Below are 27,255 nucleotides of genomic sequence, written 5' to 3'. Positions count from 1 at the left end.
GAAATTGGCTCTCTCGGTTTTGAGCTGTGATTGTCCTAGGTGTTAGCTCGGTTTGTGCCTGGCTTTTAGCCGATAGCCATGGTCCAAGCCATGCCTTAGGATGTTGGTAAGAGTCCTTGAGCGGTGGTTCAAGCCCATAGTAATTTATTTCAGGATTTTCACCACAAACAAGTAAACTGCTACTGCTGCACTTTTCCAGCAGCTTTGAGCTTCGGTTTTGGTGTTTGTTTGAGTTCTTTTTTGGCTTTTAGCCCATGGCCTTGGACTAGACTGTACCTTAATGAGTTAGATAGGTCATGTTTTTGGCCGTTCATGATTTGGTCGAGTTTAGAGGTCATACGAGAATTTACGGTGAAATGTGCCAAAATGACTCTCGAAAGAGTGTTTTATGTTTTTGGATTCCTTTCACCTATTTTCGTGTTTTACAGTTCTTATGCATATTTTTCAGTATGTTTGGGGTATTTTTAATCATGGTTAAACGTCGGTTTAATGTTGGTTCGGGTTGATACAATACCATGATTGAAAATCAAGTGGTTGGTCCTAATCGTCTCGTTTTTTGTTCTATTGTCAAGTTTAATTCAAGATAATATTATTTGCATGTGTCACATATTAGAATTAAGTCGCAACAAGCTTGGGAGCGATCCAATTCATCCGGTAAAAATAAGTTTATAATTATATTACGTGCATAAAAATATAAAATGTTTATTTTTGAGATATATGCTATATGTCTTGTGGCCACCTTATGCTTATGGGTTTGGAAGTTCGTAGGCGCAACCGAGGACCTCTCCACCCGGTGACTTACGACCGATTTACGATTATGTAGGGGTATGGTTATCCAGTCCAAGGGATGTGGTGATCTCTACCGTCCAGTATACTGTGGTTTAGTCTGATCAGGCGCTTACGTTATGTTATGAGCCACTAGCTTCAAAACATTATCTCTACCAGAAAATTATGATATGATATGACAGAGCTCTATTGAGCAAAGATTTTACGTATGATTTCCAAATATGCACGTAGTTATAATTATTCATGATACGTTTATCACCGCATGCTTCGTGATATGATATTTTTAAGTTGCATGCGATTTTACGATATATTTATTTGTTATTCACGATATATACATGTTGAGTCTTTAGACTCACTAGACTTGATTGTTGTAGATATTGATGAGGCCGAGATCGCGGACGGAGACTAGTGAGCGATCTTGGCACAGCAGTAGTAAACCCGAGGACCTCATGTTTTAGTTTATGCACCTGTTATCTTTCAAACTCAATTTTAATATGTTGAATTATTTTTAAATTGTTGTTTGAAATATTACGTTGACTTCCATGGTTATTTTAAAGTTTAAATTATTTACATGTTTATTTTATAAATAAGGCAAGTCATTTATTTATTTATAAAATTTTAATAATTCTGCAAAATTATGAATACGAAATACGGGCCTTTATATTGTTTCTAAACACGATTAAACTAAACTCCTCAACCACAAATTCTAGTCTAACTTCCTCGATGTAGAAGAGAAACAAAAGTAATATGAAAGCCTAAAGCCAAGGAGAGACTGAAAACAAATTTGGAAATCAACCAAAGCAAAACTCATCAAAAGAAAAAGGATTTGTGCACGGCGGACAGATAACCAACCATTTGATTCGATAAAGTTATGTTCTACAAGAAACAGAAAAGTCATTTAGAATAAAACTAAATACCCAAAATCAAAGTAGAAAGATACATCATAGAAAAAGGATTAAATTTTAGGAAAATGCAGCAACGATTGCCAACAAGCAAGACCCTTTAGGGAATATGATAGATAGTAGTTCATGATACAAGAAACGTCAGTTGGGTTTAAATGCTCTAGCACTTGTGCATCAATTCGATTTCTTGAACCAAAGTTCGTCAAGTGGCAAGGATAAATGATGGAGAAAAGTATCATTGCCTAATTCCCATAAAATTTATACAAAGATACAGCACTCACAATGACGGGATAGTATTGATCTCTGGCAAGAAATAGAAGCCCCGTAGAAAGTATAGACAAGACAAAAAGGACACACGACCATAAATATTTATCATGCACGCATAAATGGAATTATAATTAACTCACATAGCATGCGATTGATATTCCCAATTGGTATATATTTGTGACCAACAAATCCAAAAAAGTTTTTGAAGAGAAAACTCGAACAACAGCAGAGAATACCAAAGAAGTAGAAATTGAAAACTAAATTCAATAAGAAAAATAAGATATTATGACAAGGTGTCAAATATCACCATATTCAATCAACAAGTGAGGTATTGATAACTTAAAGGGGGTAAAGTATGGGTGGTGAAGAGACAAACGAAAGAGCTGTGAGGACATGCAGACTAAAGCAAATTATTTCTGATTGTCAAGGAAAATTTGTAGTCCACTTTGTTTTTGCAATATAGCTTATGGATTGACGGTAATGATATCATTCGGTACTCGGTAGGGATCTTAATTTTGGGGAGGCAAGTAGAAACAGGGTATCAACCTGGCAATCCAATTTCGTAGGAGGCAATTGACTAAAAAAAATAGCTTTCAGTACCTCAAAATAACTTTAGGCAAGTCTTTAAAAGCTGATGGGTTCCCTTGTTCTGAAACTTTTTGGCGGAATTCTCTTACCTCCTCCCTAGAAATAGAATCAACAGCCAGCCAACATACTTCATGAAACACAAAAATATCTACTAAGCTCAAAATGCTATACTACTGAGCAATATTTGCCCTGCACCATTTTATGCATTAATACTTTGTGTGACCAGTACATTACCACCAAATCACTGTCTTGGATGAAAAAAAATCTGTCATTTGCAGACACACAAGTGTAAACATGGAATTCAAGTGATTCAAACAGAAGTTCCAGAGAAGACAGTCTCATTGCCCCTTGGTCATTGAACTTTTGAAATTGGCCTTCGGATAGTTTTATCTTAATTGCCTAGATTACATATTAGACGTTTTTTCTAAAGCAGAAGGGAATAAAATGACTTTGAAGAAATAAATTAATTGAGCTATCAGAAGCGACCACATCTAATAATGAGAAAAGAATAAACTTTGGTGGTGACATAACTGTTATAACATGAAATTGACTACTCTAAAAAATGGGTATGAAAACTATCAAGAATCAGCAGAAAAAGGGCTTGATCACTCACCTGTTGTCGGCATAATAAACATGTTTGGATGATGACTGATTGTCAAGAGAATGCAGCGTACCATTAAGTCTTTCAATTTTCTGCATCCAAAAAGTTAAATTTCAGAATAAAGAACCTGCATGACAGCTATCTCGAGAATCCGAGACCCAAAAAATCAGAAACTCTAAAATAAAACCTTTTTTCAGTTTGAAGCTTCTGCAAAATATATCCAATGTCTTGGGTCTTCATCAACATCAGCTCTTCGTTAGTGTACTTATTAGCCTGGCTCCTTTACAAAATCCACATCCAACAGCTAATATTCAAATTACACTCAAATAAATATCCTCAAAATAGAACAGATAACCTCATAAAAACAAAATTTTCCAGCTTACTCAGGTTTATGGACTCCGCCAACAGTTTTTGTTTTAATCATCTTGAAGTAAAATTCATCTAGGTTCCTCAATGCTGCTTTTTCCTTAATTTTCTGTTATAAACACGCAGAAGCGACTTACCATAAATTAAGAACTCGCCAAATTTCGTTCATAAAATGCTACAAAAACCAACAAGATGCAGGGTAGTAGAAATTACCAGTAAAGTCTACTCCTTCTGGTGATAGGCTCGTGCACGAATGACATAATCTTTATGTTTTTCGAGCAGCCCAAATTTCCTTCTCAAATGCCTGGTACACACAACAAATCATCAATTGAGTGAACCGGAAATATACGTCAAAATATTTCAAAACGGGCAATAAAGAAATTAATGGCCTCAAAAAATAATCACACTTACGGCTGAGCGCCCTCCTTGTGAGCTTTTCTTGGAATAGCATTCCTTAAAGACGACATCTTTATGCTAGCAAAAAAAATTCACAGAACTTTAAAATCAATTTACGCACTTCAGAAAGGCAAAAACAACTACAGAAAACATAAAGGGCTAACAAAAATCTTGAGTTGAAATAATTTAACCGTGAAACAGCGAAGATTATCGGTACAGAAAAAAAAAACGGATTTCTTTCGTATTTACACCAAATTCAAAATAATTATTAAGCACAGAAGACTTGCCTGTGGAAAGCGGTGAAGGCTTAGGGTTTAAAGGAGACACCAATGCAGAGAATCTTGATTTGATGAAAAGTATTTTATATTGTGGCAAAACAATTATTCTAAATTAACTAAAATTCAATCATGCAAATTGGCTTCCGGATTGAGTGCAAAAACTTATGTGAGACGATATCACGAATCGTATTTTGTGAGATTGATCTCTTATTTGGATCTTCCATGAAAAATATTACTTTTTATGCTAAGAGTATTATTTTTTATTGTTCATATCGGTAGGGTTGACCCGTCTCACATATAAAGATTCGTGAGACCGTCTCACAAGAGACCTACTCCTGATTGAGTATACAAATACACACACAACACACAAAATTATGATACACAGAAATAAAAAAAAAAATCTTGATATTATATTAAAAAATTTAGAAATAATTTTTATATGATTTTCTTATATTTAACTAGAATAATTACTTAAATATGATAGTATTTTATTATTTCAAATTTATGAAATTGTTAGAGATGATATCATATTTTAAAAGATTAATTTGGTTTATAAACATAAAGAAATATTTATTAGCATATAATAATTATAGACGAACCACAAATTTTATAAAAATAGGCTTTGGCGATATTTTTTATTAAACAAAATAAAATATTTTATCATTTGTTTGAGCTGATTTTTGTTACATAAAAATTAGATAATGACATTAAATTTAATTACTTCTTGTCTCTTAATGTTTAATAATACTAATATCCTTGTGCATGCAATTATTTGATTAGAGTTTCATTAATTTTTAGATTAAACTATGAAGATTGATATTGAAAATATTAATGATTCTTTTGTTATAGTTTGGAATTATTATTTAGATAATGAAAAGGGTATGGGGACGGTTTTAACGACGGTTTCGTGATCCGTCATCGGAGGCTGCGTCGCATTCTAGAAGCGACGGTTTTTCAACTCTCGTCGCTTATAGCGACGGTTCTTTGGAAGAAGACCGTCGCTATTTTTTTGACGGTTTTAAGAAACCGTCGTTAATATTAAGCGACGGTTTATACAAAACCGTCGTTAATATTAGCTACAGGTTTAAAAACCCGTCGCTATATTTAGCGACGGTTTCGTAAAATCCGTCGCTATATTTAGCTTGAACCGTCAAGCGACGGTTTTTTTAAACTGTCGCTCTATAGTGACTTTTTTGATAAAACCCGTCGTCTTTAAAATTAAGCGACGGTTGATTGAAACGGTCGCTAACATAGCGACGGTAGAATACAAGACCATGGCACATGGGCGACGGTTTGTGGAATTGTCCCAATATTAGCGACGGTTGATGAAAAACCGTCTCTAATATAGCGACGGTTTTATTAAACCCGTCGCTATTATAGCGACGGGTGTTAGTAAATTGTTGCTAAATTTAATAGGCGACGGTTTTAATATAAACCGTCGCTATATAGCGAGGGTTTAGGAAAAACCGTCGCTATACGCCTTCCATTTTTTTGTAGTGAACCGCGCTATGAATGACAGTTGTAAGTTTATCCATTCTCAAATCCAAATCACGTTCTAATAACTTCACTACTCTATTCTTCAATTCTAAAGCCATCAATCTTTGTTCCTGAAGTAACAATCAATATCTCATCAAATAATCGGACATCATAAATCTTCAATGGCTTATAAAAAAACATGGTCTGAATCTCTTTCAGCCGATACAAGATCATTTTCCACGAACTTAGGAATCTCTTTATTCGTGTTTAATAGTAATTCTTGAACTTCCTTATCAAACCCATTAAAGTAAACATTGATCAACATCGAACTCAAGGCAAATTCTTGAGGCAGACCCCTGCCTAAACAAACCCCACCCAATTCAATGTTGACTATCTTACATTCAAACAACCTTTTTATCAAATCTAGAAATGCCTTATCTTCAATTTTCTCACCTAGTATCAAAAACAACTTAGCAATATGGCCAGAACTAAATAATTCACGATCAAATTTAACAATAAATCACCAACTTGGGTTCACCACCGAATTCTTTAAATACCAAATCGATGTGTGGCGGCCCAAGTTTGCTCGCTTGTCATAGCAAAAGGTAGCAAACCTAAAAACTTATGCATAAACCATAAAACTTGTTTGAACTCTCTCCAAAGTAACTCTTTTATTACACATATATCTAAATAGAACACATTTTTAAATGTTAGTTTTCTAAATATATATATATATATATATATATATATATATATATATAAAACATTCAAAACAACACTCTATTTTCCCACTTTTTTCTATTATATTTTTATGGAAAAGAATTTCGACAATGAAAATATAAGCTATAAACTTTACACACATTATTGTAGTTCTTCGCAGTGAAATTTGATGGATCTGACTGCTCTAATGGCAGAGTATTTTTGGGAACTTAAAAGCATGAAATATCACTATATCGATAACTATATCTTTTTCATTATTTATAATATTATATTATTATTTTATATAATATAACAATTTGCAGTCACACCATAAATTCAACATGTGTTTTTCGATTCGATCACCGGTCCGGTTATGAAAACATAGAAGTATACTTTTGTTTCCAACATCAGTCACAGAAAAATTATGTTTCAACGTTTCCGGTTGTTCCGATTAAAAAATCACGCAGTTTCCACACAGTTACGAAAATTGTGCTTCCCAGATGACTACAGGATATTGTTGCACGTCTGCTCCTCAGGTTCTCTTTCAAGAAATCTTCGTTATATAAGTATTCTATTCAACGTTTCCTTTCCTGTCGCCATTTATACGCGGGTCTTGAAGTGGGACTAACCATTTCATCTTCACGCAGTTTGCGTTTCTTACCCCTTTTCTGCACCAATGATGCATTAAAATGATTACCCTACAGCGAAACAAGGAAAAAATGAAGCGTATAACGTACTCTCTGAAATATTGATACCTGTAACTCTTTCTGCATAGACATATCCGTGTATATTTTCTCTAGATCTTTTAACCGTTTTTTTTTGCCTCTAGCTCTCGATATGAAGAATCTGTCTTCCTGCATGTTGACCGTGTTTCTATACACGAATAAACTAAACTCTTCAACAACAAATTCTAGTCTAACTTCCTCGATGTAGAAGAGAAACAAAAGTAATATGAAGGCCTAAAGCCAAGGAGAGACTGAAAAGAAATTTGGAAATCAACCAAAGCAAACTCATCAAAAGGAAAAGGATTTGTGCACGACGGACAGATAACCAACCATTTGATTCGATAAAGTTATGTTCTATAAGAAACAGAAAAGTCATTTGGAATAAAACTAAATACCCAAAATCAAAGTAGAAAGATACAACATAGAAAAAGATTAAATTTTAGGAAAATGCAGCAACGATTGCCAACAAGCAAGACCCTTTAGGGAATATGATAGATAGTAGTTCATGATACAAGAAACGTCAGTTGGGTTTAAATGCTCTAGCACTTGTGCATGAATACGATTTCTTGAACCAAAGCTCGTCAAGTGGCAAGGATAAATGATGGAGAAAAGTATCATCCCCTAATTCCCATAAAATTTATACAAAGATACAACACTCACAATGACGGGATAGTATTGATCTCTGGGAAGAAATAGAAGCCCAATAGAATGTCCAGACAAGACAAAAAGGACACACGGCCATAAATATTTATCATGCACGCATAAATGGAATTATAATTAACTCACATAGCATGCGATTGATATTCCAAATTGGTATATATTTGTGACCAACAAATCCAAAAAAGTTTTTGAAGAGAAAACTCGAACAACAGCAGGGAATAACAAAGAAGTAGAAATTGAAAACTAAATTCAATAAGAAAAATAAGATATTATGACAAGGCGCCAAATATCACCATATTCAATCAACAAGTAAGGTATTGATAACTTAAAGGAGGTAAAGTATGGGTGGTGAAGAGACAAATGAAAGAGCTATGAGGACAGGCAGACTAAAGCAAATTATTTCTGATTGTCAAGGAAAATTTGTAGTCCACTTCGTTTTTGCAATATAGCTTATGGATTGACGGTAATGATATCATTCGGTACTCAGTTGGGATCTTAATTGTGGGGAGGCAAGTAGAAACATGCTATCAACCTGGCAAATCGATTTCGTAGGAGGCAATTGACTAAAAAAAATAGCTTTCAGTACCTCATTACCCCTTGGTCATTGTACTTTTGAAATTGGCCTTCAGATAGTTTTATCTTAATTGCCTAGATTAAGTATTAGACGTTCTTTCTGAAGCAGAAGAGAATAAAATGACTTTGAAGAAATAAATTAATTGAGCTATCAGAAGCGACCATATCTAATAATGAGAAAAGAATACACTTTGGTGGTGACATAACTGTTATAACATGAAATTGACTACTCTAAAAAATGGGTATGAAAACTATCAAGAATCAGTAGAAAAAGGGCTTGATCACTCACCTGTTGTCGGCATAATAAACATGTTTGGATGATGACTGATTGTCAAGAGAATGCAGCATACCATTAAGTCTTTCAATTTTCATCATCCAAAAAGTTAAATTTCAGGATAAAGAACCTAAATGACAGCTATCTCGAGAATCCGAGACCCAAAAAACCAGTGTTAGGATCGGTTATCGTAATCGTTGAGCTACAATAGCTCGGTTCTTGAAATATTGAACACCGATGAATTAAATCGAGTTTGGTTTTTAAACCAAGCGGAAGACACACGAAATAATCCTTCGTAAAAACCAATTCAAGATTTTGTGAAGCATTTAAAATATATGCAAGTTGAATGAGTAAAATTATTTTGGTTGAAGCATTTTATCAAACACTTGATATGCAAAATTTTAGTATTTGAAGAACACATAAAATGCTTCAACAATGCATCTTTAAAAACAGTGGAAATGATAAGTAAATGCAATGAATAAATAGACACGAATTTGTTTATGGATGTTCGGAGATTAACAACTCCTACGTCACCCCTTCTTCCTCTTGAGAAGGATTCACTAGAAGACTTTGATTTATACAACTCATTGTACAAACCCATTCAGCTAGGACTTACCCACTGCCTAAAACTGAACTCCTAGCACTCGAGATTGTAGGCAGCACCTCACAATCAGCATATTGTTTAATGTCTCATATGCAAAGTGTAGAACCCGTAAATCAGTCTACGTATAAGCCATGCATAATTCTAGTGTTTTAAATTTAATTGACTTCATTGCATGATTATTTAAATGCATTTATTTGAAGTTAATTATTTTATTATTTCAGTTCAGTAGTTTGATTTTTATCACTTCAGTTATTTCAGTGAGGCCGGACTGGAGTGGGAGTTTAGAGATAAAATTTAAAATTCAGAAAATATTTCCAGAATTTATTTTAGCTAGCAAGTAAGTACATTTAAGTTAAAAAGAAGATTTGAGGATATAATTTAATTACTTGAGGTGATTAAAAAATAAGCCCATTTAAGTTGCATAATTAAGATGTTAGCTCACTAAATTATTTAAGAGATTAGTGAGGCTTTTAAGAGTTATTAATTTAGTAAATAAACAACTCTCCCCATTCATTTTTAGAAGTGAATTTCGGCCCCCCTAAGTTGATATCCCATTCATTGCCAACTCAACAACTTTGACCATTTCTTTGCATATAATTTATATGATAATTCTAGGATTTTTGGGAGAACAATTTAATTAATTAATGGACATATCCTAGACTAGAAAACAAGAGAGAATATCGGCCATCACACTCTAGAAGCATCCAACAAAGAGTTGATATCAAACTAGAATTCAAAATTCAAATGCATGGAGACTTAGTCTTGATATGATCCTATTATTGTGCACCCTTCTCCTCACCTTCATAACCACCATTTCTCCCCTCTCCTTTTCGAAATTCAGACCCATTTCAGATTAGAAAACCGTGAGGCATAGCTAGAAGTAATAGGGAGAAAATCGAGAACTAGAAGGAACAAGAGAAGCCACTCCGTCTCCTCCGCGCCGTCTCGTCTCTTCTTTTCGTTTCTATTTCAAACGATAACCAAGGCATGTCTAGATATCTTTCAAACCTCAATCAAGTCATATACTGAATTTTTAATATCACATGTGCATGATTTTTTTTATCATGAAAACCGAGATATGCATAGCAAATTCTTAAAACTTTCTGCACAGATTTTTCGAGTGCTTTAATGCTTCACGATTTGGTATGTTTGTTCGATTTCAGGGATGGCTCGTTCCAGGGGCTCGAGGCTGCATATGGACATGTACTAGGACATGTTAGGGCCATGTTAGAACGTTTGTTTCAGTCCCATGCTTGCTGGAAAAACCGAAATGACAGCAAGCCCCATAGGTGCAGAAAATGGTGTTCGAAAATTTCAGTTTCCTATCATGAGGGTTTGATCTGCTCTTGGCTGCCCTAAGGGATCTTAGCCATGGTTAGATCACTCCCCTAGCATGTTTAAGACGTGACTAAGCCGCCCTTTTGGTGGCTTGGTCCATGGTGCATCGGTTTTAATCAAATCAACAAGAACAGCCCCTTTCCCCATTCGGCTTCTTCATTGGTTCAGCAAATGGTTTCGGTTTTTGGTTGCTTGGTATTGATCTTGGTTGGCCTATGGCCCATAGCCACGGTTCATACCATGCCCCTATATGTCTAGATCGTGCCATGGTCAATGAAATGGCCACTGGAACGACGCAAGACATCGATCTAAGCAAGACACTACACTTGCGTAGCTGCTGTATTTTTGACAGCAAGTAGGCTGCCTTTCAGAGGCGTCGTTCGAGTTCTCGGTTGGCTTTTAGCCTATGGCCTTGGACTGGACAGTGCCCCATTGAGTTAGGAGGGTCATGTTTTTGACCGTTCGTGATTCGGATCATTTTTGAGGTCGTACGAGAATTTACGGTGCGATGTGCCAAATTGACTCTCGAAAGAGCGTTTCATGTTTTGGCCTCCATTTCACCTAGATTTCGACCCTCACCATTTTAGGAGCATTAGTTCATAATTTTGAGCGTATTTTAATCATGACTATACGTCGGTTCAGTGTCGGTTCGGGTTGGTTCGAAGTCATGATTAAATACGAAGCGGTTAGACGTATTTGTCGCATTTTCAAACTTAATTGCATAGTTTGGTCAAGAAAAATATATTGCATATTTTCATGGCATATTTAGGATGCAGCGAGCCTGGGGACGATCCAATCCAGTTGGTAAAATATACAGGAATTTTCATTATGCCAATCAATTATTTTACGTGCACTAAATAGAAAATGATTATTTTTGAGATTTATGCGATATAGCTTGTGGTTCATTCACTATGTGGGAGTATTATTTTATACGGTCGCCAGTGACCGGCCAGCTCAGTTCAGTTTCAGACTCCCCGGTAGCCAGTTACCGATCAGTTCAGTTTAGTGCAGGGGCCACAGGCGTAGACCATAATCTCAACAGAAAATTTTACCAGTTATTTCAGTACAGGGTTCCAAGGAGCAAATATTTTTACTGTGATTTTCAGTTCAATTATGCACGTATTATAATTGCCCAGTACAGATTATTTTCAGCATGCCTCATGACATGATATTTTATCCCATGCATATTTTACTTCAGATTTTACTCGTTACCTGCGATATATGCATGCTGAGTCTTTAGGCTCACTAGACTTGATTGTTGTAGGTACTGATGAGGCTAGGGCCGAGGGCGGGGACCAGTGAGCCAGCTTGGGTCGGCAGTAGTGGCACCCGAGGACCTCAGTGCAGCAGTTGTTATTTTTCCTTAAACAATTTTATAAGTCGTTGGGTAAATTTTAAATTGTTGTTGTTGGCAAACTTTATTTTTCCGCTGCTATATTTTTAAACATTGAACTTGATTTATCAGTTGATTTTACGAATAAGGAAATTTAAGTTCTTTAAAAAGAAAATTTTTAATTTTTCCGCAAATTTTCAAGCAAGGATTTTCGTGCCTTCACAGTTGGTATCAAAGCTGATGTTCTTGTAAAGGGTTACACTACTACTGACCACGAGAAGCTCACGAAGTCATGCCTTCGGTCTGTAAGTGTTACTTTTCAGCATTGTATTTAAAGCATGAAGTATTCCGAAAGCATGCTTCCATGAAATAATTTCGACCAGATTTTCAGTATTTCAGTGTTCATTTCAAATATATTATGGAATTATGCATGTTAGTTACGTATGGGTTATGTTGGAACAGTATGCCCCCTAGACGTCAAGTAGGACGCTCGAGAGGTGGTGGGCGCCGTCATGAGAACGAGTTTGATCAGAGACAAGACAGGCAGGCACCTCCTCCTCCTCCTCCTCCTCCACCACCACCTCCTCCTCCTCCTCCTCCTCCTCCACCTCCACCTCCACCTCCACCTCCACCTCCACCTGACATGAATGCCCAGATGCTAGCTGAGATGACGTAGTTCTTCGCACAGTTTGCAGGGAACAATGCCGCAGCCGCAGCTAGGCCGACAGGGCCCAAGAATGTTTATGAGAGGTTTATGAAGATGCGTCCGAAGGAGTTTTCTGGGACGTCCGACCCCATGATTGCTGAGGGATGGATCAAATCCCTCGAGGTCATCTTCGAGTTTATGGAGCTGGGAGATGCCGACAGAGTCAGATGCGCCACCTATCTGTTCACTGGAGACACCCGCTTATGGTGGGAAGGAGCGTCGGTAGCCTTGACCTTGGCTACACTTTCATGGACACGCTTCACGGAGGTTTTCTACTCCAAGTATTTTGCGGAGGAAGTTCGAACCAGGTTGACCACCGAGTTTATGAGTCTGAGACAGGGTGATATGACGGTTACGGAGTTCATCCATAAGTTCGAGAGGGGCTGTCACTTTGTGCCCCTGATAGCGAATGATGCCAGGGCTAAGTTGATGCATTTCCTGGTGGGTCTACGGCCGATCTTGCGCCGGGATGTTAGGGTGTCTGACCCTGCTACTTATGAGATTGTTGTCTCCAATGCCCTAACCGCAGAGCAGGATCTACGGGATATCGAGAGAGATCGTCAGGGCAAGTGCCCAGTCCAGGTACCACACCGCCCTCCTCCTCATCAGCATCAACAGCAAAACAAGAGGGCATTTCATGGGCCGCCTAGAATCAGAGGCCAGCAGCCGCAGCAGCAGCAGGGGCACCCAGCCCCGATGACTTTTGAGCACCCAGTCTGCCCCAGGTGCTCACGCCGCCGTCCTGGAGCGTGTATGGCTGGCTCAAGAAAGTGTTTTAAGTGTGGCAGTCCAGACCACGTGTTGCTGCAGTGCCCTCAGAGACATCTGCCTACTCAAGGCAGAGTTTTTGCTCTCCATGCAGCGGAAACAAACCCGGAGACTATGTTGTTGACAAGTACCTTAAAGCATTGAGTTATTATTCGAATTTCAGCGTTTTGGGAATCGGGATTTAGAATTTTGAACTTAGAACTGTTATAGGATTGCATGCTCTACTCAGATTTATTTTGGGGGAATATGTCTAGATCGTGCCATGGTCAATCAAATGGCCACTGGAACGACGCAAGACATCGATCTAAGCAAGACACTACACTTGCGCAGGTGCTGTATTTTTGACAGCAAGTAGGCTGCTGTTCAGAGGCGTCGTTCGAGTTCTCGATTGGCTTTTAGCCTATGGCCTTGGACTGTACAGTGCCTGTGAAGGCCCGAAAATACTTGCTTGAAAATTTGCGGAAAATTAAAATTTTTCTTTTTAAAAGAACTTAAATGGCCTCATTCGTAAAATCGTCTGATAAATCAAGTTCAAAGTTTAAAATAGTAGCAGCGGAAGAAAATAAAGTCTTGCCAAAAATAACAATTTAAAAATTATCCAACTACTGATAAAAAAATTGTTTGCGGAATAAAATAGCAACTGCTGCACTGAGGTCCTCGGGTGCCACTACTGCCGACCCAAGCTAGCTCACTGGTCCCCGCCCTCGGCCCTGACCTCATCAGTACCTACAACAATCAAGTCTAGTGAGCCTAAAGACTCAGCATGCATATATCGCAGGTAACGAATAAAATCTGAAGTAAAATATGCATGGGGTAAAATATCATGTCGTGAGGCATACTGAAAATGATCTGTAATCATGCTGAAATTAAACTGATCTGAGCAATTATAATACGTGCATAACTGAACTGATAATCATAGTAAAAATATTTGCTCCTTGGAGCCTGTACTGAAATAACTGGTAAAATTTTCTGTTGAGATTATGTTTTACGCCTGTGGCCACTGCACTAAGCTGAACTGATCGGTAACTGACTACCGGGGAGCCTGGAACTGAGCTGGCGGTCACTGAAGACCCGATGGTACCAACCTGAACTGAGCGGTCACTGAAGACCCGATGGTACCAACCTGAACTGAGCGGTCACTGGCGACCGTAAAAATAATGCTCCCACATAGTGAATGAACCACAAGCCATATCGCATAAATCTCAAAAATAATCATTTTCTATTTAATGCACGTAATATAATTAAATCGCATACTGAAATATCTTGTATTAAAATCATGTACTTGCGATATTTAAAAATATCTATATGGCTTGATTGAAGAGTGAAAGAAGATATAAACATGCCTTGGTTTGTTTTGACTGAAAACAAACAAAATAACGACGCGGCGCGGCGGAGACGGAGTGCTCTTCTCTTCCTCACTTAATTCCTTTAAATTAAGCATGCACCATAATTATTATAATAGTTTAAAAAAAATCGTAAACGTGATGCATGAACATTTAAAAATATCAAGATTTGTGCTCAGGGCGCTGCTAGGACCAAATTCTCACCCCGGGTGCAAAATGACCATTTTGCCCCTGGAAACCCAAAAATTACCGTTTTACCCCTGGACTTCTAAAATTGACCCGAAGCTTACCAAACTCCTTAGGATATTCCAAAACATATTTAAAAGTATTCCTAAACGTAAACTCGAGCCCAAACCAAACTTAATCTATTCGTTTTAAACTTGGACCGGGGTCCCGGTTTTTAACCCGAATCGACTCGAAACTTTACCCAAATTTCCCCAACTTTTACCACATCTTAGCAACGCTTAATAGGTCTTAAAGCAATGTCATTAATCGTCTAATCCAATGCTGAAATATTCAGAACTTGACAAAAGATCTCGGTCCTATCACATTGCACCAACTCATTTGCACTTAACTCCCAACTCTAACCCTCACGTCCCATTCTCGCGCTCCAGCCACACCCGAAGGATCCAGCCCCTACTCAACCCTCCTACAATCATCCTAGGACGTCCTTACATTTACGGAATCCACACCAATAATCTCATGCCCGCTGGAGGTCCCAACCCCTCGCTAAACCTCCCAAGATGCTCGACCACACTCTTCCTTGTTGCAGCTCCCTCGCGTGGCTCTCAAGTCCAGACCAGCAGGGTTCGTGCCCTTCCAGATCATGACTTAGACCCAACAGAGACCAGTCCCCGGCCTGGAGATGCCCTCACCCCAACAGCTACACCCCTGGTCCGAGACACATCCCAAACGAAGCATTTTCTCATGCAAACTCTCGGCCTTACAACCTACAGCACGCCTCAACCTATCCACTCCCCAAAACAACCTCTGGACACACCATGAACAAGCACCTTCAACAACCAGGAACTCAGCAACCCTTTGCACAACAGTAAGAAAACGTGAGAGGCACAAGGAAAATGCAACAGATGAAACTTAAATCAATGCCGAGGATCATTTATGCATGGACCGAAAGATTTACACATAATATCCCACATATCAGAACGCATATACGCATGAATGATGCAGAAAAAGAAGAGTAAAAGCGTGCCTTTGATGATATGAACGCGATGAGATCGAAGAACGAGCGTCGGGAACAAAATTTCTTTCAAGAAAACGCTACGGCCGATGGGACCAGCTGCTAAGCTGCTGAAACCGAGAGAAGAAGTTGAGGAGGGGGTGTCGGCTGCTTAGGTAGCTTAGGTTTAGGTTTAATAAATGTTTAGGTAGTAATTAATTAATTAAATAATAAATAATTGGCCTAAATCTGATAATGAAAAGTTAAAAAGCTAATTAAGTCCAATAAGCTCAAAAGTAGGCCCATTAAACCCGAACACACTCCCGTAAAATATTTCGAGTTGAAAAGATTTTGAAAATATTAGCCGAACCCTTAAAAAGTCCTCCGCTTCGATAAAATTTGCGTACCGTTAAAAATAAAGTCCTGCGGGTAAAAATACCCCAAAAATTCCCATTTTTGTAAAATACAGTTAAAAATGCTTTAACTTAATTTATAAAAACAAATCATGTAATAAAATAATTTTCTGAAAATTCTCCGGTCTCTGATCCTCGCTCGAACGTGAAATGCAACTTAAAATTCTAATGCACGAACTTTTAAAATTTCGTGAAGCAAATCCTATCATGCATGAATTATGCATAAAAATGCATAAAATAATTAAACATGACTTTATTAATTTATCTCAATACTCCATCTCCAGACCGGCCTCACATATATACTGAAAAGATGACGATTAAACTACTGCGTAAAATAAATAAATTCAAAGAAAAGAATTTAAATACTCAAGCAATTAAATTACTAGGAATTATGCATGGTTTATACGCAGTCCAAATTACGGGACGTTACAGTGCCCCATTGAGTTAGGAGGGTCATGTTTTTGACCGTTTGTGATTCTGATCAATTTTGAGGTCGTACAAGAATTCACGGTGCGATGTGCCAAATTGACTCTCGAAAGAGCGTTTCATGTTTTGGCCTCCATTTCACCTAGATTTCGACCCTCACCATTTTAGGAGCATTAGTTCATAATTTTGAGCGTATTTTAATCATGACTATACGTCGGTTCAGTGTCGGTTCGGGTTGGTTCGAAGTCATGATTAAATACGAAGCGGTTAGACGTATTTGTCGCATTTTCAAACTTAATTGCATAGTTTGGTCAAGAAAAATATATTGCATATTTTCATGGCATATTTAGGATGCAGCGAGCCTGGGGACGATCCAATCCAATCCAGTTGGTAAAATATACAGGAATTTTCATTATGCCAATCAATTATTTTACGTGCACTAAATAGAAAATGATTATTTTTGAGATTTATGCGATATAGCTTGTGGTTCATTCACTATGTGGGAGTATTATTTTATACGGTCGCCAGTGACCGATCAATTCAGTTTGGTACCACCCGGTCGCCAGTGACCGGCCAGCTGAGTTCAGTTTCAGACTCCCCGGTAGCCAGTTACCGATCAGTTCAGTTTAGTGCAGGGGCCACAGGCGTAGACCATAATCTCAACAGAAAATTTTACCAGTTATTTCAGTACAGGGTTCCAAGGAGCAAATATTTTTACTGTGATTTTCAGTTCAATTATGCACGTATTATAATTGCTCAGTACAGATTATTTTCAGCATGCCTCATGACATGATATTTTATCTCATGCATATTTTACTTCAGATTTTACTCGTTACCTGCGATATATGCATGCTGAGTCTTTAGGCTCACTAGACTTGATTGTTGTAGGTACTGATGAGGCTAGGGCCGAGGGCGGGGACCAGTGAGCCAGCTTGGGTCGGCAGTAGTGGTACCCGAGGACCTCTGTGCAGCAGTTGTTATTTTTCCGCAAACAATTTTATCAGTCGTTGGATAAATTTTAAATTGTTGTTGTTGGCAAACTTTATTTTTCCGCTGCTATATTTTTAAACATTGAACTTGATTTACCAGTTGATTTTACGAATAAGGAAATTTAAGTTCTTTAAAAAGAAAATTTTTAATTTTTTCGTAAATTTTCAAGCAAGGATTTTCGGGCCTTCACACAAAGACTACAACACAATCTTTTACGTCTTTGTGTGAAGACTCACTCAACTAAACTTTGATGCTCAACTCTCTTGTATATGTGTGAGTGATTGTGTGTGAGAAATTTATCTTTTACAGTGTACATCTCAAATGTATCCTCACACAAGGGCTTGTGCTCTCAACTAGCTGATATATTCATGCTAATTGTCCATGCTTTGAATCCCCTTGGAAAGCTCTTGTTTGATCTTCAATATGTTGTATTTATAAGCCCCAACAATGATATATACGTTAGACATAAGAATATGACCGTTTGAAAAGTTTCTGTACTGTTTCAGGAAGTGCAACGGTCAAATTCGTCTTGCTGGAAAATTTCCCGACTAGTCAACTCTGGACAACTCAACTGGTCATTCAGTTCTACTGGTCAGCAGCTGGTTCAGTTCAGTTGGTCAACTGCTGGTTCAGTTCTGTTCAGTTCAGCTGGTCAGCAGCTGGTTCAGTTCAGTTCAGTTGGTCAGCTGCTGGTTCGGTTCAGTTGGTCTGGTTCAGTTCAACTGGTCTGGTTCAACTGGTTTTCAGCTGGTCAGGTTCAACTGGTCTTCAGCTTGTGCAGAACCAGTAGCTTCATTGCCATTTATCAGCATCTTAAGCTTCTATTCAGACTTTGACTTCTGAAGATGATTTGTAGATCATCGTCTTATCTTTCTAACGCATACTGAATCGCTTCGTTTCAATAACCAAGCTGAGAGATATGACAAAAATACCACAGCTGCTCAAACCCAACTGATTGTTGTTTTCGTGTCATCAGTTCGGTCATTCAGCGATCAGTTAGACCATGATAACATCCGATTTTGCCCAACTGATGTGAAATACGACTTGTACCAAATTGAGTTCTCTAATCAGTCCAATTGGCGGATTCTCATTTGGATCATCCAGCTGAGAGATATCATAAAACAACCTAAGCTCGCCAGAAATTCAGTTTGTGCAGAATTCAGTTTCAGCTTGCTTCTTGTGTTTGCAACTTCACACTTGAGTAAATATGTTAGAAACACAATAACAAGTTTTGTTAACATCAAAATCAAGAATGCGAACATGAAATGTTCCAACAAACCAGAAACTCTAAAATAAAACCTTTTTTTTCAATTTGAAGCTTCTGCAAAATATATCCAATGTCTTGGGTCTTCATCAACATCAGCTCTTCGTTAGTGTACTTATTAGCCTGGATCCTTTACAAAATCCACATTTAACAACTAATATTCAAATTACACTCAAATAAATATCCTCAAAAGAGAACAGATAACCTCATAAAAATAAAATTTTCCAGCTTACTCAGGTTTATGAACTCCGCCAACAGTGTTTGTTTTAATCATCTTGAAGTAAAATTCATCTGGGTTCCTCAATGCTGCTTTTTCCTTAAGTTTCTGTTATAAACACGCAGAAGCGACTTACCATAAAATAAGAACTCGCCAAATTTCGTTCATAAAATGCTACCAAAATCAACAAGACGCAGGGTAGTAGAAATTACCAGTAAAGTATGCTCCTTCTGGTGATAGGCTCGTGCACGAATGACATAATCTTTATGCGTTTCGAGCAGCCCAAATTTCCTTCTCAAATGCCTGGTACACACAACAAATCATCAATTGAGTGAACCGGAAATATACGTCAAAATATTTCAAAACGGGCAATAAAGAAATTAATGGCCCCAAAATATAATCACACTTACGGCTGAGCGCCCTCCTTGTGAGCTTTTCTTGGAATAGCATTCCTTAAAGACGACATCTTTATGCTAGCAAAAAAAATTCACAGAACTTTAAAATCAATTTACGCACTTCAGAAAGGCAAAAACAACTACAGAAAACATAAAGGGCTAACAAAAATTTTGAGTTGAAAAAATTTAACCGTGAAACATCGAAGATTATCGGTACAGAAAAAAACAACGGATTTCATTCGTATTTACACCAAATTCAAAATAATTATTAAGCACAGAAGACTCGCCTGTGGAAAGCGGTGAAGGCTTAGGGTTTAAAGGAGACACCAATGCAGAGAATCTTGATTTGATGAAAAGTATTTTATATTGTGGCAAAAAAAATATTCTAAATTAACTAAAATTCAATCATGCAAATTGGCTTCCGGATTGAGTGCAAAAACTTATGTGAGACGATATCACGAATCGTATTTTGTGAGATTGATCTCTTATTTGGATCTTCCATGAAAAATATTACTTTTTATGCTAAGAGTATTATTTTTTATTGTTAATATCGGTAGGGTTGACCCGTCTCACAGATAAAGATTCGTGAGACCAGTCTCACAAGAGACCTACTCCTGATTGAGTATACAAATACACACACAACACACAAAATTATGATATCACATAAATAAAAAAACAAAATCTTGATATTATATTTAAAAATTTAGAAATAATTTTTATATGATTTTCTTATAATTAACTAGAATAATTACTTAAATATGATAGTATTTTATTATTTCAAATTTATGAAATTCTTAGAGATGATATCATATTTTAAAAGATTAATTTGGTTTATAAACATATAGAAATATTTATTAGCATATGATAATTATAGATGAATGATAGGGCTCGTTTTTACGTGTTTTTAGTGTTGTTTTCGAGTCGCATTCATGCATCATATTAGTTTGTTTTAGTTTAATTTAGCATTTTTCTATCATTATTTAGCATATGGCTGATCTCGTGTATTTTGTGGTTGTTTTGTAGGAATTGGACCGAAAAGTGGGATTTTATTTGGCACAGCAGCGAAGAGATCTCGCTAGGGCGGTCAAAAGTGTCCGCCCCAGCGAGCATTTTAAGTTGATCGAGTAGTTGATGCGCGAGTGTCTCGCTAGGGCGGTCAAAAGTGACCGCCCCAGCGAGAATTTTAATCCAGCCGAGGAGTATTTGCGCGAACCTCTCGCTAGGGCGGTCACCAGCGAGACCAGAGACATGGCCAAGGATTTTAATTCGAGAACCACTCGTCCCAGCGGTCAAAAGTGGTCGCCCTAGCGAGCGACGAGATCAAAGAAGATTTGTTTCCAAGTTTTGTGGACTCTATTCTACACCTAACCTAATACACGAGATTGGGCGCCGTTTTTCAGTCTGACACCATATTTTTCCATCACTTTTCTTGGGAGGAAGGCTAGGAGCAAAGAGATTTCGAAGACATCGGGATTTCCAAGCGTCGTAGCCGTCATCCGTCGTCATCCTTAGTATTTTAATTATTCAGTTTTTATTTCTTAGATTGTTGTTGATTTCTAACATGAATTTTAGTGGCTAAACTCTAGATTTGTTGGGATTTGAGGGGATCCTACCCGAACTCGTTGTTTAACATTATTTCTTGACGTTTTTACGAGTGATTTGTTTATGCTATTGTTCTTTCTTGTTTCAATCAAAGCCTAGCTATCTTCCGTTGATTATTGCATGTTGTTAACGATTTCGACAGAATAATTAACAATAGGATCGCATAGTATAAACCGCGGATTTACAATTTTGGTAGATATACGGAATTGGATACGTGTCGATAGTGTTAATTCACCCGGATAAAAGCTAGTGGGTTCCAGAGAACGTAAGGCGATCTTAAACTGTTAAATAATTGAGGACACTTGATTACTGCATGTTTATGATTAGTATTAATATAGCTCGACAGAGTATATTAGTTAGTCTAGGGAATTCCCTCGAATGCACGAGTAAGAGTCGAGTGTAATTATTAAAACACGAGTGGTAGGTGAACTGATAATTCCCAACAAATTCGTTCTTCATTTGATTTACTCCAAATTAATCATTGCGTCATTGAATACATTTTTTTTCGCATCTTAATCCTTTTAGCTATTTGATTTACATTAGTTTAATTATCAAACCACTTCATCGTTGCTAAAGAAGTTTTAAGTGAAAATAAGAATATTGTAACGCAGTCTCTGTGGAACGATACTCGTATTCACGTACGTTTATTATAACTTGACTATCGTGCACTTGCGATATTTTAAATCGAGCTTTCATTTATAAAACAAATTTTGGGACTATTCACTGTGCAAGTTTTGCTCGATCAATGAACCACAAATTTTATAAAAATAGGCTTTGACGATAAGTTTTATTAAACAAAATAAAATATTTTATCATTTGTTTGAGTTGATTTTTGTTACATAAAAAATAGATAATGACATTAAATTTAATTACTTCAGGTCTCTTAATGTTTAATAATACTAATATCATTGTGCATGCAATTATTTGATTATAGTTTCATTAAATTTTAGATTAAACTATGAAAATTGATATTTAAAATATTAATGATTCTTTTGTTATAGTTTGGAGTTATTATTCAGATAATGAAAAGGGTAAGGCGACGGTTTCGCGATCCGTCACCGGAGGCTGCGTCGCATTCTAGAAGCGACGATTTTTAACTCCCGTCGCTTATAGCGACGGTTCTTTGGAAGAAGACCGTCGCTATTTGTGCGATGGTTTTAAGAAACCGTCGTTAATATTAAGCGACGGTTTATACAAAACCGTCGTTAATATTAGCGACGGTTTTAAAAACCTGTCGCTATATTTAGCGACGGTTTCGTAAAATTTGTCGCTATATTTAGTTTGCGGTTTTATGAAAACCGTTTCTTATCAAATTAAGCGACGGTTTATTTAAACTGTCGCTCTATAGCGACTGTTTTGATAAAACCCAATGTCTTTAAAATTAAGCGACGGTTGATTGGAAAGGGTCGCTAACATAGCGACGGTAGAATACAAGACCGTCGCACATGGGCGACGGTTTGTGGAATTGTCGCAATAATAGCGACGGTTGATAAAAAAACCTTAATAAACCCGTCGCTATTATAGCGTCGGGTGTTAGTAAATTACCGCTAAATTTAATAGGCGACGGTTTTTATTACCGTCGCTATAATAACGATGGTTTTATTAAAACCGTCGCTACGCCTTCCGTTTGTTTGTAGTGAACCGCGCAATGAATGACAGTTGTAAGTTTATCCAATCTCAAATCCAAATCACGTTCTAATAACTTCACTACTCTATTCTTCAATTCTAAAGCCATCAATCTTTGTTCCCGAAGTAACAATCAATATCTCATCCAATAATCGGACAACATCAATCATCTGTAACGCCTCAGATTCGACGAATGTCCTCACTGTACCAAGACGAGTCTTTCCAGCGTGCTTATGTCCTCACTCACACGCACCCTGGGAACCTTCCCAGGAGGTCACCCATCCCAAAATTGCCCTAAGTCAAGCATGCTTAACTTTGGAGTTCTTATGTTATGAGCTACCGAAAAGAAGATGCACCTTCGTGATATAAGTAGTACAAATCAAATCTTTTAAGTCCTCTTCAACTATACAGTCCATTACATTGAACAGTCTCGGAATCCCTCTCATTCTCGTGTGGGTCGGTTCATTCATGTTCCCTCCTCCTAGAAGCCTGCCAGGAGCCGCTCATTGTCCGTGCAACTGATGGCACCGGCGTTCACCCCCCGCCCTCTTCGGCCCCGGACCTCACATGATCAACTGGTACCAGGATTGCTGCCAAGATCTATATAAGTCCAGGAGGTCTTGGGTTCTAATCCTGGGGAAGGCAAAAGCTCCAGTGCCTGGGCTGGAGAAGTTCTATGAGTAATGGGTAATGGGATAACCGTGTTGCATCAGTCCAACCGGGAACAGCCCATGTGCATAACGCCCCAAATTCGACGACTGTCCTCACTGTACCAAGACGAGTCTTTCCAGCGTGCTTATGTCCTCACTCACACGCACCCTGGGAACCTTCCAAGGAGGTCACCCATCCCAAAATTGCCCTAAGTCAAGCACGTTTAACTTTGAAGTTCTTATGTTATGAGCTACCGAAAAGAAGATGCACCTTCGTGATATGAGTAGTACAAATCAAATCTTTTAAGTCCTCTTCAACTGTACAGTCCATTACATTGAACAGTCTCGGAATCCCTCTCATTCTCGTGTGGGTCGGTTCATTCATGTTCCCTCCACCAAGAAGCCTGCCAGGAGCCGCTCATTGTCCATGCAACTGATGGCACCAGCGTTCACCCCCCGCCCTCTTCGGCCCCGAGCCTCACATCATCAATGGCTTATAAAAAAACATGGTCTGAATCTCTTTCCGCCAATACAAGACTATTTTCCACAAACTAAGGAATCTATTTATTCGTGTTTAATAGTAATTCTTGAACTTCCTTATCAAACCCATTAAAAATAAACATTGATCAACATCGAACTCAAGGCAGATTCTTGAGGCAGACCCCTGCCTAAACAAACCCCACCCAATTCAATGTTGACTATCTTACATTCAAACAACCTTTTTATCAAATCTAGAAATGCCTTATCTTCAATTTTCTCACCCAGTATCAAAAACAACTTATCAATATGGCCAGAACTAAATAATTCACAATCAAATTTAACAATAAATCACCAACTTGGGTTCACCACCGAATTATTTAAATACCTAATCGATGTGTGGCGGCCCAAGTTTGCTCGCTTGTCATAGCAAAAGGTAGCAAACCTAAAAACTTATGCATAAACCATAAAACTTGTTTGAACTCTCTCCAAAGTAACTCTTTTATTACACATATATCTAAATAGAACATATTTTTAAATGTTAGTTTTCTATATATATATATATATAAAACATTCAAAACAACACTCTATTTTCCCACTTTTTTCTATTATATTTTTATGGAAAAGAATTTCGACAATGAAAATATAAGCTATAAACATTACACAAATTATTGTAGTTCTTCGCAGTGAAATTTGATGGATCTGACCGCTCTAATGGCAGAGTATTTTTGGGAACTTAAAAGCATGAAATATCACTATATCGATAACTATATCTTTTTCATTATTTATAATATTATATTACTATTTTATATAATATAACAATTTTCAGTCACACCATAAATTCAACATGTATTTTTCGATTCGATCACCGGTCCGGTTATGAAGGTGATCCGGTTATGAAAACATTGAAGTATACTTTTGTTTCCAACATCAGTCACAGAAAAATTATGTTTCAACGTTTACGGTTGTTCCGATTAAAAAATCACGCAGTTTCCACACAGTTACGAAAATTGTGCTTCCCAGATGACTACAGGATATTGTTGCACGTCCCCTCCTCAGGTTCTCATTCAAGAAATCATTGTTATATAAGTATTCTATTCAACGTTTCCTTTCCTGTCGCCATTTATACATGGGTCTTGAAGTGGGACTAACCATTACATCTTCACGCAGTTTGCGTTTCTTACCCCTTTTCGGCACCAATGATGCATTAAAATGATTACCCTACAGCGAAACAAGAGAAAAATGAAGCGTATAACGTACTATCTAAAATATTGATACCTGTAACTCTTTCTGTAACGACCCGAAAATCAGACTACGTATAAGCCATGCATAATTATTACTATTTAAATTTAAAAATGATTTATATATATATATATATAATATATATATATATATGAAGGGTCTAATTCATTTTGATATTTGACAAGTCATAACTATTTATTATAAATGCAAAAGTTTAGTTTTATCCTTTCAGTTATTTACGCGAGGACGGACCGGAGTTTGGAAATTAGAAATAAGATTAATAATAAGAAAAATATTCCTAAATTTAATCTAAGTCAAGGAATAATTTAATTTAAATAAATAGAAAGTTTTAGGATTTATTAAATTAATTGGAGTCAAGTTAGTAAATAAATCCTATTAGGTTCAATATTTAATTAAAGCTTAAATTAAAAATATAAACAAGTGGGGATAAATTAATCTAGGTATAATATAGTCAAGAAATTAAACATAGCATTTAAATACTTAAATTTTAAACCATGCAATGCCATGCAAGATTTTATTCTAATTTAATTTGTTAATTCACTAAAACATAAAATGGTTATTTAAAACACTAAGAATTTAAAATACAAGACTTAATCAACATTATACCATGCAATATTAGTAGAAATTTAATCAACTCCTTAAGCAAATTCAAATGCTTAGTAAATCACATTCAAGCCACCCTTAAATAGCCTTTAAGGTGAATACAATTCCTCACCTTTAACCCATTAGTTATTAGTGAATTCAAATACAATAATACACCTTGATTCTTCCTTAACCCATCATGCTAGCAAATAAACGAAATCATGCAGAAAAAGGGAGGAAAAGAATCGTCCAGCAAGGAGGAATGAAAAACCATTCAAAGTCCCTTCCACTCCTTCACTTGTAACTCTCATTTTAAGGCATATAATATCACCTTTAACACCTATTAAATCATTCACCTTCCTCACCTACATTCCCCACAACCTCACCTTCGAAATTACAGAAGAGAACATCAGCAAAATAATCATGAACAGCAGCTGAAACAAGAAGAGGAACCCAACTTCGTGCCGTCACGTAGTATTCATTGTATTGGTTTGTTTTCTTCAAAACAAATTCCAAGCATGTATATGTTGTTTCTTTTCTCTTCAATCAAGTCCTATAAATATTTTTAAACCATTATATATGCATGATTGCAGCAATAAATCGAAATTGACAGCAACATTCCAAGCAATAAGCTGTACAGAATTTTTTCAGCTCCCTTGTTTTTCCACTTCACGGTTTGCTGATCTTTGTTTCTTACAGGGGGTTGCTCGATTCCAGGCACTCCAGGCTACTTTTAGGCATAATTTAGAGTGTGTTAGGGTGTTATTGCTCCATTGGTTTTCATCCATAACCTCAAAAATACAGAAATGATTGTGAAATCTTTCTTAAGTGCAGAAGTGAGTCTCGGTTTTGGTTCTTTGAATGGTTAAGGTGTGTATTCGAATCTTGGCTGTCCTAGGGACTGTAGCCACGGTTAAAACACTTCTTTAACATGTCTAGGACGTGACCAAGGTGTCTTTTCCAAGCTTGGTTCACGGATCCATAAAAATTTTTAAATCACAAAACAAGTGCACATTTTGAATTTTCATTTTCTGTGCTAGGGGATTTCGGTTTGTAGTGTTTGTATGGATGATGGTTGGCTCCTAGCCCGTGGACATTGTTTATACAACACTCCATCATGTCTAGATCGAGCCATGGTCGCTCAAATGGCCATTGGAATGATACAAGGCAACAAAACAATGCAATTCATCACACTATACAGAAAGTGGCTCTCTCGGTTTTGAGCTGTGAGTGTCCTAGGTGTTTGCTTGGTTTTTGTTGGCTTTTAGCCCTTATCCATGGTCCAAGCCATGCCTTAGGATTTTGGTAAGAGTCTCTGGTTGGTGGTGCAAGCCACAATGGTCATTAGTATAATAAATTGAGCAAAACAAACACCATAGTTGCTGCTGTAATTTGACAGAAACTTGCTTTCGGTTTTGAGGTTGGTTTGAGTCCTTGGTTGGCTTTTAGCCCGTGAACTTGGACTGGACAGTACTAATGAGTTAGGAAAG

At 37.2% G+C, this 27,255-nt stretch overlaps 1 protein-coding gene across 1 annotated transcript in view; it reads right to left on the bottom strand.

Annotated features, from left to right (window-relative positions):
• Nucleotides 1–2,555: 2,555 nt before the first annotated feature.
• The window catches only part of LOC140822577 (probable U3 small nucleolar RNA-associated protein 11), a gene marked incomplete at its 3' end in the record, with an annotated part of 70,411 nt that continues 45,711 nt past the window's right edge, over nt 2,556–27,255 (bottom strand). The window contains exons 3-6 of the mRNA XM_073183356.1: nt 19,187–19,278; nt 3,319–3,424; nt 3,157–3,236; nt 2,556–2,639 (exon numbers count right to left, since the gene is read on the bottom strand). Coding sequence (XP_073039457.1) covers nt 2,556–2,639; nt 3,157–3,236; nt 3,319–3,424; nt 19,187–19,278 — 362 coding nt within the window. The remainder of the gene's footprint in view (nt 2,640–3,156; nt 3,237–3,318; nt 3,425–19,186; nt 19,279–27,255) is intronic.

This window comes from Primulina eburnea, unplaced genomic scaffold (assembly GCF_022965805.1).
Source record: "Primulina eburnea isolate SZY01 unplaced genomic scaffold, ASM2296580v1 ctg943, whole genome shotgun sequence".
In the NCBI taxonomy this organism is placed as follows: domain Eukaryota; kingdom Viridiplantae; phylum Streptophyta; class Magnoliopsida; order Lamiales; family Gesneriaceae; genus Primulina; species Primulina eburnea.
This window is presented reverse-complemented; position numbering and strand designations above follow the sequence as displayed.